The sequence below is a fragment of the Pelophylax lessonae genome (assembly GCF_965119305.1).
Source record: "Pelophylax lessonae genome assembly, chromosome: 6".
Classification (NCBI taxonomy): Eukaryota; Metazoa; Chordata; class Amphibia; order Anura; family Ranidae; genus Pelophylax; species Pelophylax lessonae.
Window position 1 is genome coordinate 260,389,672 of NC_138773.1, and position 17,422 is coordinate 260,407,093.

General features: G+C 41.3%; 1 protein-coding gene across 1 annotated transcript in view; it reads right to left on the reverse strand.

Moving 5' to 3' along the window:
* LRP2 (LDL receptor related protein 2) overlaps window positions 1-17,422 on the reverse strand; it is a 369,604-nt gene that overhangs the window by 151,452 nt on the left and 200,730 nt on the right. The window contains exons 37-43 of the mRNA XM_082260064.1: window positions 16,321-16,560; window positions 13,745-13,933; window positions 10,264-11,184; window positions 7,521-7,686; window positions 5,658-5,816; window positions 4,353-4,642; window positions 1,961-2,164 (exon numbers count right to left, since the gene is read on the reverse strand). Of these exons, the coding sequence (XP_082116190.1) occupies window positions 1,961-2,164; window positions 4,353-4,642; window positions 5,658-5,816; window positions 7,521-7,686; window positions 10,264-11,184; window positions 13,745-13,933; window positions 16,321-16,560 (2,169 nt within the window). The remainder of the gene's footprint in view (window positions 1-1,960; window positions 2,165-4,352; window positions 4,643-5,657; window positions 5,817-7,520; window positions 7,687-10,263; window positions 11,185-13,744; window positions 13,934-16,320; window positions 16,561-17,422) is intronic.

The following is a 17,422-nucleotide window of genomic DNA, read 5'->3' on the forward strand; positions in this document are numbered from 1 at the left end:
GCTGTAATAGTATTAAGGATAAATTGAGATCCGTCAGAGCTTACACGGGGCTAGACATGCTCAAAAAGGGGCTCCCTAATTTTTTTGTTTATGGCCCCTTTCACACTGTCCGCTCCATTGGCGGACTTCGTTTTTCTCAGCGGGGAATGGTCCGCCGATACCTCGCTGAGCAGATGGATGGCAGCTCTGTCTCCGCACTGTGTGCGGAGATGGAGCTGTCAGGTCCCCGCTCTCCTCTATGGGGGAATCGGATGAGAACGGACCACCTGTCATCTGATCCCATCCGATCCGATCCGCCAGACAGATGGAAAATAGGGTTTCCATCCGTCCGGATTTGACGGACAGGATCGGATCGGATGTCAGCGAACATGTCTCCGCTGACATCCGCTGCCCCATAGAGATGCATGGGGCATCCGTTCAGATCCACCTAAAAAACTGACAGGTGGATCTGAACGGTCCGCCTGTGTGAAAGGGGCCGAACAGTTTTTTTCTCAAAATATCTAAGGGCCTATGTACACTTGTCCATATTTATGGAACAAAATTCTTTATTTTGCTGCATGAAAATGTAGGTCCATTAGAAACCCTATTATCTCCTATGTGTCTGGTCCACATTTATGCACTGCAATTCAATGTAAATGGCAGTAGGAAACTATGTGGATTCCATCTGCCTACAAGTGTACTGGAAGCAAATGGAAATGTGTACATCCAGCCTTATTTAAAGCGTAGCTAAGGAAAACCTATTTTTTTTTTTTTTCGTTTTGGAGAGAGTGGAGAAGGATTAGAACACCTGTCAGATTGTATTGCTGTCTGTGCTCCTGTTAGAGAGATTCGCCCTCTATATTTGTCCTGTTCACTGTTATTATCAAAAGTAAAATAAACCTTTGGGTTGACACCAGAACAGTATTAGAGGGGAAATCTTCCAATGGAGACACTAGTTCTGGTGACCCTGGTGATACCCTGGAAATCCATCCTTTGGAGGGATTTTCCCTGACTTCCTGTTTTGGCTATGGGACAGGAAGTGAAATAAAATCTCCCCTATGGGATACAGATGGGAAAAAAACTGGCAACCAAAATGAAAAAAAAAATGTTTTGCCTTTAGTTACAGTTGAAACTTGCTCTAGTGGTATGTGCCTCCATCTTGATCAAATATCATAGTATCACAACAAGGAAAGTTTTGGAAGCAAGTTTGTGCTCAGCATTAACCCTCTTAAGAACCTCCTTCCAAAAAGGCAATACGTATCTTTTGCGGCATATTTTCTTCTCCCAGAGCTAAAGGTGCTCTTTAAGCTAACCTCAAGGGAAGCAGTTATATAAGCAGCTAAATACATGTTATATGTAAACATGCCAAATTATATTATAAATTCTACAATTCTGTGTATATAGTGGATTTGATCCTGGCACTCCTGCAAGGCAGCACAGCTAGGTCCCCAGCCTCAGCTGCAAAAAAACAATTTGATGAAGACTAGAAAAGCAACAGCAGACTCCTAAGCTCTTATTCTGCTTCCCCTGTCAACATACAAAATGTGCACTGCAGCAAAGCTTGATTGAAAGGCCCTTCCTCTCCTGGTGTCTGTGCAGTTCCTGGCTGTGTTCACAGATATCTGGCACAGATCAGCCCCTGCGTCAGGCTCTGTGATTTGCTAAGAGTTGCAGTTTAAACACTGGGGTGAGAAATCCTATTCTGAGTGTTGCTGCATAGAGAATTACAGGGGATATATATAAAGGTAAAGCCATGTACATAATGTAGCCTAGCTTCATTTTATAAAAATAATTGTTCTTAATGAATACAAAACTGCTGTTTACATCTACTTGGAGTTTGACTTTTTTGGTTGAAAGCAATGGACATATGTAAAGTTTAAACCTAAATATGTAGTATTTTATTTCACAAACAAATAAAAAAAAGTATGTACATTTTCTGTTTTTTTCAGATGACTGGACAAAAAGCACATTTAACTCATACCGCATACACGTTCCAGTTCATCGCTGCCATCCCTGCAGTCATTATCATTGTCACATTTCCACCTCTCAGGGATGCAACGGCCATTAAGACACGTGAACTGCCCATTCTGGCACCTTGTGGCATTGTCTACAATGCAATCTTTGTTGTTGTTGGCCAAATACCAACTCCCAGTTGATGGGCATTGGCATTCCGCTCCATTAGGACCTGTTGCAGGAAAGAAAAAAAAAAAAAACCACAAAGGTTTTCTGTAAATGGTTGGTATGGAATGTTGCACTTACCACACTCTTTTTTGCCTTATTAAAGCTAGACTCAAGGTACAAAAACCTTCATTTAGATACATTCCTCAACTGCCACAATGTATATCAATTCTCATTTCTGTGCACCATGTGTTTCTACAAACCCAGAATGAAAAAAAATGGGATTTTTGATTTACTGTAAAATCCATTCCTCTGATGTTCATTAATGAACACAGCTCCAGTACCTGGCAGCTAGGGAGTCTTTTGGGAAGTTAGACTCACTATTTGTGCTTACGGATGGGCCTCGAAAAGGACTATCCCCTTCCTCTGCGACTATTTCTAGATGGATCAGACAGACGGTGACTCAGGGCTATTCGATTAAGGCACACTCTACACGGGCGCTCAGTGCTTTTTGGGCCTTTCATCATTAGGCGTCAGTAACGCAGGTGTGCAAGGCAGCTACTTGGTCGTCGGTGCAAACTTTCACAATGTTTTAAAAAGTGGATGTGTTGCCATCTGCGGATGCCTCTTTTGGCTGCAAGGTTTTGCAGGCGGCTGTTTAGACGGGTTGTTCCCTCTTTGGGGGTGTAATGTTTTTCAGGTGGGCTCCAGTTTTGGTTTTTGGTTGAGCTTCTGTTACCTGGTTGGCTACGGTTTAGCCCTGGGAATTTTTTCTTGCTTTTTCCACCCCTCATGTTTTACACTGCTTTGGGATGTCCCAATGGTCAAGGAGATCAGGTGTGTCCGTCAATGAACGGAAGAGAAAATGTGATTTTTGACTTACCATAAAATCCATTTCTCTGATGTTCATTGACGGACACAGCACCCACCCCTCTATAGGGTTTTATTACTTCTGACACTGCTTGTAACAAAACGGAGTACCTATAGCAGAGAGGGGGAGTATACCTCCTGGGACTGCCCATAGGCGTAGTCCAGTTCTTTTTCTGCCTAGTGTCCTACTCCTATAGGGGGCAGTACAACCCAATGGTCAAGAAGATCAGGAGCTGTGTCCGTCAATGAACAAAAGAGAAATTAAAATACAAGTGATATCAATAGCCTGAGCAGAGAGCAGAGCTGTGGGTGGGATGTAGCAGGTCCTCTCTTTACAGGCTCTCTTCAGAAAACTAAAGGGGATGAATACAAGACCAGTCACCCTGCACCAGGAAAGAGATCACAGTGACTGGTATTTATTACAAGAAGTGTAGTATTTAGACAATACTTGCATAGCCTGGAGAGCTGCTTTAAATTCCTATTTGTAATTCATATGGGAATAACAGAGCTTTAAATGAAAGCCTCGCAATGGCCATTTAATGACTTATATTTAATTAGTCAAAGGTCAAGTTAAAAAGTGTTGGTCTGGTTTCCGGTAAAGTGAAATTTGATTGGTTGCTGTAAGTTGCCACACTTTGGGGGTGATTTACTAAAACTGGAGCAAACAAAATCTGATGCAGCCCTGCACAGAAACCAATCAGCCTCTAGATTTTATTGCCAAGGCTTAATTAAACAAGCTGAAGTTAGAGGCTGATTGGCTACCATGCATAGCTCCATTTTCTGAGTGCTTCAGTTTTAGTAACCCCTTTGTGTCTAAGCCACATTTTTTACTCTGCCTCATGAAATAAGCCAATATAACATAGATGTCAAAGGAAAAGGTCCATTAGCCATGCATCTTGGAGCTAGAATGAGCTCCCTGTTCCTGCTTACACTCACAGTGGTATATTTGCTATACCTCTCTACCTGAGCGGCACCTAAATTTTGTCTTTTTGGGTTACCATATCACATAGAACCACATAGAACAGGCCAGCGTCCAAGCAGTTTAGCATTGAAGGTGCTCAATCACATGGGAGAATGAGATCGATCAACTTACATCCACAGTTTCACGTATGTCTCATGCATTTTCCCCAAGCAATGAAAATTGTATAAAATATGACATCTCATCTAACCACTAGCACTGCTGAAATCTGTATGTCAATACAAATTTTTATACTCCAAACAGTCAGCTTACCATTAAAAATGGTTTGTATGTGCAACAATTGCTTATTTAGTATAGCACCATTTGGCTTTCAGTAAGAGTAGCTTGGGTCAGGTGACCCTATATCAGTTTCTGCCTTGCTATGATTTTGCTTGCTATTGAACACCCTGGCTATAAAATTAGATACCTGGAGCACAGATGTGACTGCAGCCACCATTGAATTGATCACACGGGCTGGCACACTGCTGCTGCTTGCTTTTAGCCAAGATGTGAATATCCATTGGACGCTGAGGCAGGTTCTGCACCATGATAATCTGATCTGACCCATCATGTTTATTGGCTCGGTAGATGCTCCTTGTGTTCCAATCGGTCCAGTAAATGTGCTGGTCATAGAGTGTCATGGCAAATGGATAAATTGCTGTACCGACCACCACTTCTCGGTTTGCACCTGTTAAAGAACAGCGCTCTATTTTCTGTCTGTAAAGGGGGAAAAAATATATATTTGAATGTGTTTTTTAATATTAGACTTCTTAATAAAATCTGCATCTGACGTTATTATACATTATCTGACAAAAGTTATCTATATTGGTTTCTATGGCTTCTATGCATTTAACAAATGCACGATTCTCCTTAAATTGCCATTCTGGCCACTGTATATTTACTACAGGTGTAAGTAGAGTATTGTACAGCAAGCTTCTTAGAGCCCTTGCTTTTAAATGGTTTAAAGCCTAAGAAAAGGGAGTCCCAAAAGCTTGCATCTTTATATTTGGCCAATAAGGGTATCATTTGAACTCAACACTTTTTGAACTAGCTTTTCTTCAAACAGTGATCGTGATCTACAAGAACAGATGAGACCTCTGGACTTTGGAGATGAGCCCACTGAAGAAGCTAATGGACTAATGGACTAATACCTAGAAATAAAAACTTTTGTACAAGATAACATTGCTGTTCTAAAGTACACCTTTAATGAGAGAATTGTTTAGGCTGCCATTGCTGACCTTTCCTTATGAGAATTCTGGTTATCAAAGTCACTAATCCAAAACAAGTATAGCAAAAAGGAATTCTGACACTTTTCTGACAAATGTACAGCGTGTTTATTCCAGGTATTTGGCTCAACATTACTAAAGTTAGGCATAGCCAAGCAACTTGCATTTTCAGAAGATGACCAGTGATGGCAGCCTCCCTATCACTCGTATGACAGGTTTATTTTAATAGGTTTTCACTGTTTGCAATGATTTTGCTAACTGGGGTTAGCAAAAGACACTTTCCCAAATTTGAAAAGATCAATAGCTAAGGTTAATCAATGGGGCAATAATGGGGTAAAGTTAAGTTTTATTTGAATTCTCTCAATAATTACAATTTCTTATTACAGTATAAAAAGGTTTTATATACTTTGTGATACTACAACTTATTAGCCACAATAAAATCAGAAAGATTATGCTAGAAGTAATATTAAGTTAGGTAGGGCCCTGTGAGAGGTGATAGTACATACAAACTTGCATCAGCCCAGTAAATCCTCTCCTCTTCGTAATCCAGGGTCAGTCCATTTGGCCATACCAGACTTGTGTTCACAATGGCAGTGCGGAAATTGCCTCCAAGGGTTGCTCGCTCTATTTTAGCGTTTGCTCCCCAATCTGTCCAGTACATGTAACTAATGCAAAAATATAGGAACTATGTTATAAGACGAACATTAAAAACAATAATAGTTATGCCCTTAAAGTGATATCAAAGGTATTTTCTTTTTAAATAACAAAAATGTTATACGTACCTGCTCTGTGCATTGGTTTTGCACAAGGCAGGCCCGATCCTTCTCTTCTTGGGTCCCCCTGCCAGCGCTCTTGGCTCTTCCTCTTCTCCGAGTGCCCCCTTAGCAAGCCGCTTGCTATGGGGGCACTGGTGCATGCTGGCTCCTGAGCCCTGCTCTGTGTGTCCTTTAAGTCACGAACACACTAGAAGTTTTTTTTTTTGTTTCACTAATGTTATACAGCATGAGTTTTGAGATTCACCTCCCTACACCTTGATTATTAAAGCCCAGCTCTGACCAGAACATTTTCTTTTTGTTGGCTGGAGTGAGGAAGAATAAGAACATCTTTGGATGATCCTAAAGCCTAGTACACACCACTGACAGCTCAGGTCAGAGCCACTGTAATAACAATCTGATGTTAGTACAGCAATCTCCCCTGCTGTGTTATTGTTTTCTGATAGAGGAACGCCCCCCATCAGAACACTACGGTCAGCACTCTCAGCCATTGGCTGAGAGTGCTAATCAGGAGCTAATTGGCAGACTTTTTTGGCCATGCTCCTTCGACAGAAGACTACAGTGCATGCTGCCCAAAATGTGGTCCGTGTGTACTAGGCTTAAGACACTTGGCCACGCCACCCACTCCCTCCTCATTGGTTGTGATTGACAGCAGCGGCAGCCAATGGCTCGAGCTGCTGTCTCTCAGCCAGTGAGGAGGCAGAGACCTGGGAGAACAGCCACTCTTGTGCACATCACTGGATCGCGCAAGTATTAGGGGAGCTGTGGGGGAAGCTGCACACAGAAGGTTTTTTACCTTCAAGCATAGAATGCATTAGGGTAAAATACTGTCAGCCTTCACTTTAAAGTGGAGGAGTTACAGCTGACTTCCCAAAGTAAACATACCAGCACCAGGGACCTGAAGAACAGGCCTGGGTAAGGACGGTCCCAGATCCCTGGACAGGTAAGTGTCCTTTTATTAAACATAAGCAGCTACAGTATTTGTAGCAGCTGATTTTTAATTTTTTGGGGGGAACTGAAGATTCTCTCTTTAACATAAGGTAAGACTCTATAGCTGCATTACAATCTAAAATAAATAAATAAATGAATGGACTAGAAATTAGCTCTTCTCCACTTTTTAGCTGATAGTTACTGAAAATAACAGGAGTCCTTTTCTCTTCTAATCACTGTATGTTTTACTCCTTACAAATACCTCTGGTTATCATCCATCTCCTTCCTTAATCTAAATGGGAGTTTACAGCGTCATGAGCAGCACAGGAATGTTCGCCAAAATGCAGTGGGGTTGGTTTGCTTAAGCTAGAGAGTGCAAAATCTGGTGCAGCTCTGCACAGAAACCAATCAGCTTCCAAATTTTATTGTCAAAGCTTAATTGAACAAGCTGAAGTTAGGAGCTGATTGACTACCATGTACAGCAGCATCAGATTTTGGCATCTACCGTTGTAGTACATTGACCCCTATGCATGTTCTCTGGTCACTTTTCAGTTTAAAAGCTTCCAGAGATTTTGCTGTGGAGTGGGGGGTTCAATCACCTGATTCTAACACTGATGCTGAGATGTAAAATAAGTATTTTCTTGCACCTGAGTACATGAGACATACCCTCTGCATGGGTCCAACATGATGGCTCTAGGCCGAGGTACTCGAGCAATCACGGTGCGATCAGATCCATTTAGTGCCATAGAGCTAATGGTCTGGTTTAGATAGTCACTATAGTAAATCCTTTTATGGATCCAGTCAAATGCTATCCCATCTGGAGCTCCCAGGTCTATAAAAAATATATACATATATAAAAAGTTAGGTTATTACCACATGCAAGCATGAATAACAGATATAAAACAAAGTGTATTTTTTAAAGTATAGTAAACTAGTAGAGCAATTTTTTTTTTTAAGTTTTGGATAGAGTGGAGAGGGATTAAAACACCTGTCAGGATTTTTGTTATTGCTCTTTGCACCCCTTTTAGGGAGATTCACCCTCTTTATTTGTCATCACCAAAAGTGATAGTGAAAGAAAATCCCAAGATTTGGATTGTCCCCAGAACACCAATAGAGGGGAATTCTTCCAATGGGGACTCTGATGACAGCCAATGTTAACTTTGCAGATGAAAACATTTTTGTCTAAATTTTTATCAGCTGCCTTAAGTTTTTACAGTGACAAAACGAAAAAAGCACACAACATTTTTGTCCACTGACAAAAAAAACTTTCACAAAAATCAAATAATTTGGTGGAGGAGGGATTATGATGTGGGGTTGTTTTTCAGGGGTTGGGCTTGGCCAATGAAGGCAACACTTAGGGAGTCAGCATACCAAGATATTTTGGACAATTTCATGCTCCCAACTTTGTGGGAACAGTTTGGGGATGGCCCCTTCCTGTTCCAACATGACTGCTCACCAGTACACAAAGCAAGGTCCATAAAAACATGGATGAGCGAGTTTGGTGTGGAGGAACTTGACTGGCCTGAATAGATTCCTGACCTCAACCCAATAGAACACCTTTGGGATGAATTAGAGCAGAGACTGCGAGCCGGGCCTTCTCGTCCAAGATCAGTGCCTGACCTCTCAAGTGCAAATCTGGAAGAATGGTCAAACTTTCCTATAGACACACTCATAAACCTCCTCCTAAAATCTGAAGCTAAGGGTAGGCCAACTCAATATTGAACCCTGCGGACTAAGACTGGGATATCATTAAATTTGTGTAAAGGCAGGTGTCCCAATACTTTTGGTGATATAGTTTATGTGACATTACCAAAGGCTATACACAAAAAGCCTTAAGTTAAAGCTGAACTACACACAAAAAATATACAAACATAACATGAAAATGACTATTATAATTAACAATATGATAAACAGCAGATTAAATACCCACAAAAAAACTGCTGTCAAATATCAATGAACTTAGTAAATGCATGAACCCATACATTAAAAACCAAACTGCACCATGATAAATAGATTATATACACTATATATAGGTAACTGTATACATAAGTGGCCCTGCAAAAATACACCAACAAATATAATACTTGTCTTAGCAAATGTGTTTAAAATGGATTGAAATGTACATAAAACAATGTAATTGTTAAGAGAATGCATCAAGTAATTAATTCAGGTTGCTTCTTTGATGAAAGCCCATGGCTTACATAGTTCAGTGACTCATTAGTAGTGATGCATCCCTAACCGGAGGGCTCACTCTGTCGTTTCAATCAAATAGCTTCCAAACAAACTGCTCTGTGTGCGGTCTCTGTTGGTTACTCACAGTATTCCATGAATTCATCATGTATTATAAAATAATATACAGATACACTATATATATATATATATATATATATATATATATATATATATATATATTTATTTATTTATAACCATAGGTATGCAGTACTACAGGATTCTTTTCAAGTGCTTCCCTTTATGACAAAGGAATGTACACAAGGTATTTTATGTAAAGAGAAGGTATCATTGCTTCTTATAATCATACATTCCTTTGCAATAAAGTAAAGCAACAATGAAAATATAAAATGCAAACAGAAGGAGCAGTGCTACTACCCATGCAGCTCACCAATAAACACGCTCCCGGGTGCCCGATCCACAGCCGTTTAACTGAGTACATATGTGGAAAGATGATCCGCACACCGGTAGTTTCTTTAACAAATCTTCATCTTTAGCCAGGAACCACAGAACACAACTGCTAAGATCAGTTGACGTGTTTCAGCCTAGAAGGCCTTAGTCATAACTCATGACTAAGGCCTTTTAGGCTGAAACGCGTTAACTGATCTTATCAGCAGTTGTGTTCTGTGGTTCCTGAATAAAGATGAAGATTTTTTAAAAGCGACTACAGGTGTGCGGATCATCTTTCTACAATGATGAAAGTATCTCTGGTGCGGAATACCAATGCTTTGAAAAAGACTTTAATAAAGTGTTGGAGCTCTTCACTCTGTGTGATAGTAGATAGAGATATATATATCTATATATCTATATAGATAGATAGATAGATAGATAGATAGATAGATAGATAGATAGATAGATAGATAGATAGATAGATAGATAGATAGATAGATAGATAGATAGATAGATAGATAGATATTGATTTACTAAATACGCCGTTTGCTGCTTTGCAAAGGAAGTTGTACTGTGCAAGGTAATTTACCCCAGAGACTAGTGAATACAGTGCAATCTCATTTGAAAAGAATACCCAATCACATGCAATAAAAAATAGATGATAGAAGTAAGCAGAGCTTCACCTCTTTCACTATGCTATGGGGATAATTCCATTGAAAAGTCCACTTCCCTTGTAAAGTGAACAGCCCTATTGCCTAAATAAACTTCATATTTTATATATCCAGCTTACCTGATGCCACTGTGGTGTGTTGATTAAGTGCTGAAAGGGTGAAGTAGCGAATTTGACTTCTTCCAGCTCCCACACTCCGAGTATAGTATATTCTGTTATCTAGGCTGTCGAAATCCAAAGCTATGGATGTCCTGGGGGAAGTGACTCTAGAGAATGGAAGACTGTGATCCTCGGGGTTTAAGGACAGACTATTAATGGAAGCCTCCATTGCATAGATCAAATAATCATCCGTAGAAATCACACATCTTGTTCCATCACTGCTGAGAGCCCCAAAAGCACATCCGCACTTCCGTGTCTGTGTACCAGGCATAGCGAAGCAGAAATGTGCACAGCCCCCATTGTTCACCAGACATGGGTTATTGTTGATTTCCTGGGGTGACACAGGCTGATAGCTGCCGTTGAACACTGTAACATCTCTAAGGAGATTTATGTTGTCTCTAAGAACAGTTGGTGTCTCGGTGTTACTAGGATCTTTACTGGCTTGAAACACCTTTTTTAGGTTCCTGTCTACCCAGATGATGGTGTTTTCAAATACAGTAATCCCATATGGAGTTGGATAGCGGTTGCCATACCGCACAACTTGTATATCACCACCTTCTATTCTAACTCTCGCAATCATATCCAAAGAATCATCAACCCAATAGATATATCCATCGTTGCGGTCCACGGCTAAGCCTCTCGGTGTAACAATGCCTTCTGACACCAGAACTGTTCTGTTGGTGCAGTCCAGGAATGCTCGCTCAATTTTGGGACTTTGACCGTAATCTGCCCAAAACAAGTATCGATTTTTGGGATCCACCACAATGTGCCTTGGCATGTCTACTGTAGTTTTCATTAGGACCCGTCGATAGTAAGTCATATTAATGCGAATAACTTCAATGAAGGTTTCCGTCTGAAAGGCATTGGTAAAATAAAGGTTTCCTAGGCAGGGAAAGAGAAAAAGATGAAATAGACTAACATCTTACACTGTACATTTGCAAAATTAAAATAAAAAAAGTATATATGTAAAGGTGCAGGAATTTGCCTCGACCTCTTGCAGTCCCTGTACAGCAGAGCACAGACTGGCAGAAGGAGAAGCGGCACAAGAAGCCAGTTGGTTGTGATGCAGTGTAAGGAACATGCTGAAAGGCGAGAGAGCTGAGTGACAGAGAGATGAGCTCATGGTTCTGCTTCTCCTTTCACTGTCCAGTCATAGGCTGAGACTTATAAACATTGCTGAACTGCAGGCAGATAAAAATAAGGTCTCTGCTCTGCCAGAGAGATCTAAATGATGTGGCAAAGCTGTGTAACTCTCAGAACTGGAAGAACAGAAATACAAATGAAGGTAAAACAGTTCCTATATATATGTATTTCATCTGTGTATTTAGATATTTACCGGGACTTCAGCTTTAGGGGTGGTTCACACTAGCGGCTGTGTTAGAACACAGTCACTAGTGTGCGGCAGGATGACAGCAGTGCTGATGCGTCCATTGTGGCATATTGTTTCCTCTTTTTATTTTATTTTTTTTAACAAACTTTATTGAAATGTGATACAGTGGCATTTCCTTAGGTTTTATTGGCCACAGCACAGTGAATTACATCGCAATGTGCTGCACTGAAAAAAATATTGCATGCTATACCTTTTTATCAGCACACAACACCGCAACATTTTGCCTTGTCCTGCAGTGGGACTGTGCGGAAATAGCCGCCCAACGCAGTTCTACAGCATCTGGTGAGAATATACCCTTACAAAACTGGAAAGGAAATTCATCCATTGCAAACTGACTGATGGTTTCGCATATATGTTATGTAGAAAAAAAAGACTTCCTCCAAACCTATAAGTTCTCATTTGAGTGGATGGCAAACATGAAAGCCCAGGTGTGAAATTATTAAAAGTGATTATCTGAATATAGTGCTGAGATTCAAAGAGGAGAGCCATATTAGTGACCAAAGTTTTCTCCTCTGCAATTAGGCAACAAAGCTTAGTCACTACACTGCCCCCAGCCTGTAACTGGACAGTGAAGGAACAGCAGCATAGGGATGACTTCATCTATTTGTTCTCTTTTTCATTGTTTATTAGTATTGTCCCTATCTTCCCGAGTCTAGGTGCTGCTGCACAGGGGACTATAAGTGGCTGATGTCAAGCAAATTACCTGCTCTAGTTGAAATCTAAAAATGTAATTAATTATTTCTTAGGAAACACATTATTCATTAACATTAAACAAACTAAATCTCTCTAAAACTGAGCTGGTAATATTCCCCCCTACCCATGCCCCCCTCCATGACTTTTCCATCAAAATTGGTTATGCAACCATCAATCCCTCCCCTGAAGCCAGAGTACTAGGTGTAGTCCTAAAATCTGACCTGTTCTTTCAGCCCTGAATCCAATCATTGTCAAAAACTTGTAGACTTCACCTCCGTAACATCTCTAAAATTCGCAGCTTTTTAAACAACTGAAACCACCAAGCTACTCATTCACTCCCTTGTTATTTCTCGCCTCGACTATTGCAACTCCCTTCTCATAGGCCTACCACTCCATAGGCTATCGCCTCTTCAGTCTGTCATGAATGCTGCTGCCAGGCTTGTTCACCTTACCAACCGCTCAGTGTCTGCCTCCCCTCTCTGCCAATCCGTACACTGGCTCCCGATTGCCCAGCGATTGAAATTCAAAATACTAACCACAACATACAAAGCAATTCACAACTCTGCCCCGAGCTACATCACCAATCTTGTCTCCAAATATCACCCAACCCGTCCTCTCCGCTCCTCTCAAGACCTTCTACTTTTAAGCTCCCTTGTCTCCTCTTCCAATGCTTGTCTCCAGGATTTCTCCAGGGCCTCTCCCATCCTCTGGAACGCTCTACCTCAACCTGTACAGCTATCTCCTACTCTAGCTGCTTTCAGGCGATCCCTGAAAACTCATCTCTTCAGGGAAGCCTATCACTAATCTTCCATCAGCTCATTCCCCACTGTTACAACCTCTTGTAACACCTGCCCCACCCCATTAGATTGTAAGCTCTTCTGAGCAGGGCCCTCTTAATCCTCTTGTATTTTATTGTATTGTAACTGTACTGTCTCCCTTTTATATTGTAAAGTGCTGTGTAAACTGCTGGCACTATATAAATCCTGAATAATAATAATAATAATAATAATAATAATAATAATAATAATAATTAGCAAAATATCACCAGCACATAAATAAGACAATGTCTGCCAGGTGAAGGGGTTTGTTTAGGCTCCTAAACATCACTGTTTGTATTTGTGACTAATGTTTAGCTCTTCACTGAGCTTGCAATGTGCTGGTGATGTTATGGTACTTTGGCATTTAGACTGCAACACTTTCCGCTATTTTTCACTATGGTGCTCACTTTGGTGGACCCCCACACTGTTTGGAGTGCAGCATATCTTCTGCATTACATGGCCCATTATTTTTTGTGTTTTTTTTTTTTGTCTGGCAAGCTTTGAAGGCATTTACATAAATGTAGATTTTGGTTCCACCTACCTGCGACCCAGTCAACAGCAATGCCTCGAATTCCATTTCTCCCAATACCACCAGTGACAATATTTCTGAAATAAGAGCCATTGGGTTTCACACGTCGGATGCCATTGTATGCAGGTGTTGTGCTGCTGAAGTCACACCAGTAAATAAAGCCAGATGGCATGTGAACATCTACATGGAGAGCATTGCGACCTATGTAAAAACAAAATTCATAATAATCTGTTTATTAACGTCAATAAAAATGGATACATATAGAGAGTGAAAGCCATACCACCCCTGCCATACAATGGCAAATATACTGTAGGTATAAGGGAAAGCAGTTGAATGATAAAATAGTAGATCAGGAAGATTCTGTCTCACAGAAACTACTCCTGTAATGTTGTACTGCGAGACCACTGATCTTTTTTTTTTTTAACAAAAGATTGTGGTACAAACATGCATATTTGCATTAGGTGAATGTGCAAGCCTGCATGCACCTATGAAGAGGAGGGCTTAAAGCTGGATTCAACACAGTTATGGTGCATTAGAACATGTGTACAATGCACATTATGATGCACGTTACTGCACCACTATAGGTGCATTACCATGCATTATGGGGGGGCTGCTTGTGTCAATAAGAAAGAATTGCACTGGAGTACACCAATGTGCATAATGCGTGTTTTGGTCATGGCACAACAGTGTAAACTAAATTATGGGAGAAGTATGGTGGCTTCAATTGCTGGACTCCTTTTGAAAAGGTTGGCATGTTTCCTTTTATTACATATTTGTCACAATCCAGAAACACATGCAGCAAATAAAAACTCAGAATTTCTTTGATCTATATTTTTCCCAATAATTTGAAATACACCACTTAATCATAGACACCTACATCCCAAATAAAAATACTTTGAAACTAGCAAGAGAATGGGACTTTTAGCCCCCATTCACACTAAGGCGACCTGTGAGGCGACCTGGTCGCCTCACAGGTCGCCTCCCATAGGGAAGCTGCGGACCCGTTTTAATAGGAGCGACACAAGTCGCTCCGACTTAGAAAAAGAGTCCGGAGCTTCTTTGGGGCGACCAGGAGGCGACCGCCATAGACTTCAATGTTATGAAGTCAGTGGCGGCCGCTCCGAGGTCGCGGCGCGCTGCTCGCACCGCGACCTCCGAGGTAGCGTCGCCCCTATGTGAACGGGGCCTAAGGGTAACATAACACATAAATTGTAAAAACATTTGTTTTTATTTTGTAACACATTTTGAAAAAGGAGCAAAGAAATACACCAAATAATAAAATCACAACATAAACAGTGTTATATACAGAGTGTTATGTTGTTGACAAATGCTCATCGCCCAATTTTGCAAAATCTGGTGCAGTTCTGCAGAGAAACCAGTTCAGCTTCCAGTTTTTTTTTTTTTTTTTCAAAGCTTAAATTAACAAGCTGAAGTTAGAAGCCGATTGGCTACCATGCACAGTTGCACCAGATTTTGCATGCTCCAGTTTTAGGAAACCAACCCCATATGTCAGGAGTTCCCAAACTGTGAGTCGGGACCCACAGGTGGGTCGCGAGCTGCGTTTGAGTGGGTCGCGCGGGCCCGCTTTAATTGTGCTGTGCGAGTTTGCACAAATTACAGAGAGCCAGAGCAGTCAAATCGCGATGGATTCAGAACCCTGCCCACGCAGTTTACGGAGGCTGGTCAGCATTTCCCACGAGGAGACTACTTGCATCAGTGAGTACGTATGTGGGCTGTTATGTAGGATATGTTCATGGGGTGCAGAGCCAGCTCCTCAGTCCTGCTGGTGGCAGCGGTGGTGGCTAGACTGGTGGAGGGATTCCCTCAGCAATAGCGGGCAGAGACACCAGCCTCAGTGTCTAGGTGGACCAGGTGGCCCAGTGGTGTCAGGAGTTCATGGCAGCTTCTGTGACCCCAACAGAGGATCTGAAGCAGAAGAGCTAGGACACCAAGACCAGCATAGAGCTCCTCATCATGGAGACTCTGGGTGAGGTGTGCTGGGCCCTGGAGAGGGCAAACAGGGGCTTCACCTTCACTGTGGACTGCTGGTAGAGGAAGGAGGGTGAGTGCCATATAGCCTGCTGATCACTGTCCTGGGGTGGTTGATTTATGTCACCTGCCTGCCTTATACTGTCTATTAGGGTGCTGATTACTCACAACTCCGCTTATATGCCACAGGTTTCTGAGTGTGTTTCAATAATACATTGAAAAGTAGTAAATTGATATTTTTAATTTAACATCCCCCTCCCTTTAAAATATGCATTATTATTGTTTGCTATTATATAGCGCCAACAAATTCTGTAGCGCTTTTCAATATTCAATTACAAGCAAGTGGGTCCTGAAAAATAACTGTATTCAGAAGTCGGTCTTGGCCCAAAAAAGTTTGGGAAGCCCTGCCATATATGTCTAGTGAAGTCAGAAAAAAGTTGTAACATATTGTTCAGGTCAGTGACTCAAAGTATTTAAACCACTAGAACAGCAAGACAAATAGGCAACTAACAGCCTCTGCTTCTCTCTAAGTACACATTTCCTGCAAGGTTCTTAGTGAAAATGTTATTGCTGCAAAATCCACAAATCACATGACGTACCTCGTCCAGCCATTGGCACCATCGCTTCTGAGTGATCCGCAGTTTCTAAGCTGAATCCCTTAATTGCAGTCAACATAGACACTACGATAAATGAGTTGTATGGTGTGCAAGTTCTGTTATCGGCACTCAAGCGGAATCCAGTGGCACAGGCGCAGGAAAATTGGGCACTGGGTTTCGGCAAGCAAAACTGTTGGCAGGTGTCTGGATTATTGCTGCAGCCATTAGAGTTACCTGTAGTTTCTGAAAAAAAATAAAAATAAATAAAAAACCCCATAATAATGTGCATCGTAAAAGACAAAAATGAATCCACTTTCCTTATAAACAAAAAAACCCAACACAACCTGTGAAGTGCTGAAACAGGTCAGGTCACGGGTGTCTCCCTACACAACTGACCTGACCTCTTAGCACAGAATAGTGCACAAATGTGTAAAGCAATAGTGTATCAGTGCTGCAGAGGGGCCCATAAGGACACAGTGATCAGGAGAGAAAAAAGCCTTTAATCTTACTGCTGATCAGGGGAACTTTAAGGAGAGCTTGGAACCTTCAACAGATTCTTCATTGTGTAAGAACTCTGGTATGTAATGTAACCAATCACGGATGGTAACACCAAAACAAACGCAACTTCAGGGTAAAACAAGGGTTCTTGGTACAGAAATATTAATTATTGTAAGCTACACCTTTAGCCTGTAATACGTTTTTAATAATGGTGCGATTTTGGAAAAGGTTCCTGCAAAACTTTAGTGCAATTTACAGTTTCAACTTAGAATATGCAGTTACACCACATAATCGCACTGTAAATTGCATCAAAGTCGCATCACAGTAGTGTGAACTGAATTCAAGTCTATGCCTTAACTTAACCTTAAACCTTCCTTTCCATGTCCATTCCTGCTTTTAGAGGACCTTCCTAAGCCACTTCAGTGCATTACATGGTGTCAGAATGATGACACCACTGAAGGTGAATAGTGCAAAAAGTAGTGAACTGTTAGATTTGATAAGGGGAAAAAAAGCAAAACAGGAAACACTTGCAGGCACATAAAACATAAAGGGCAGTTTGTGATGTGAGGTCACATGACACCATGGCAAGAGGATATGGCCCTACCTG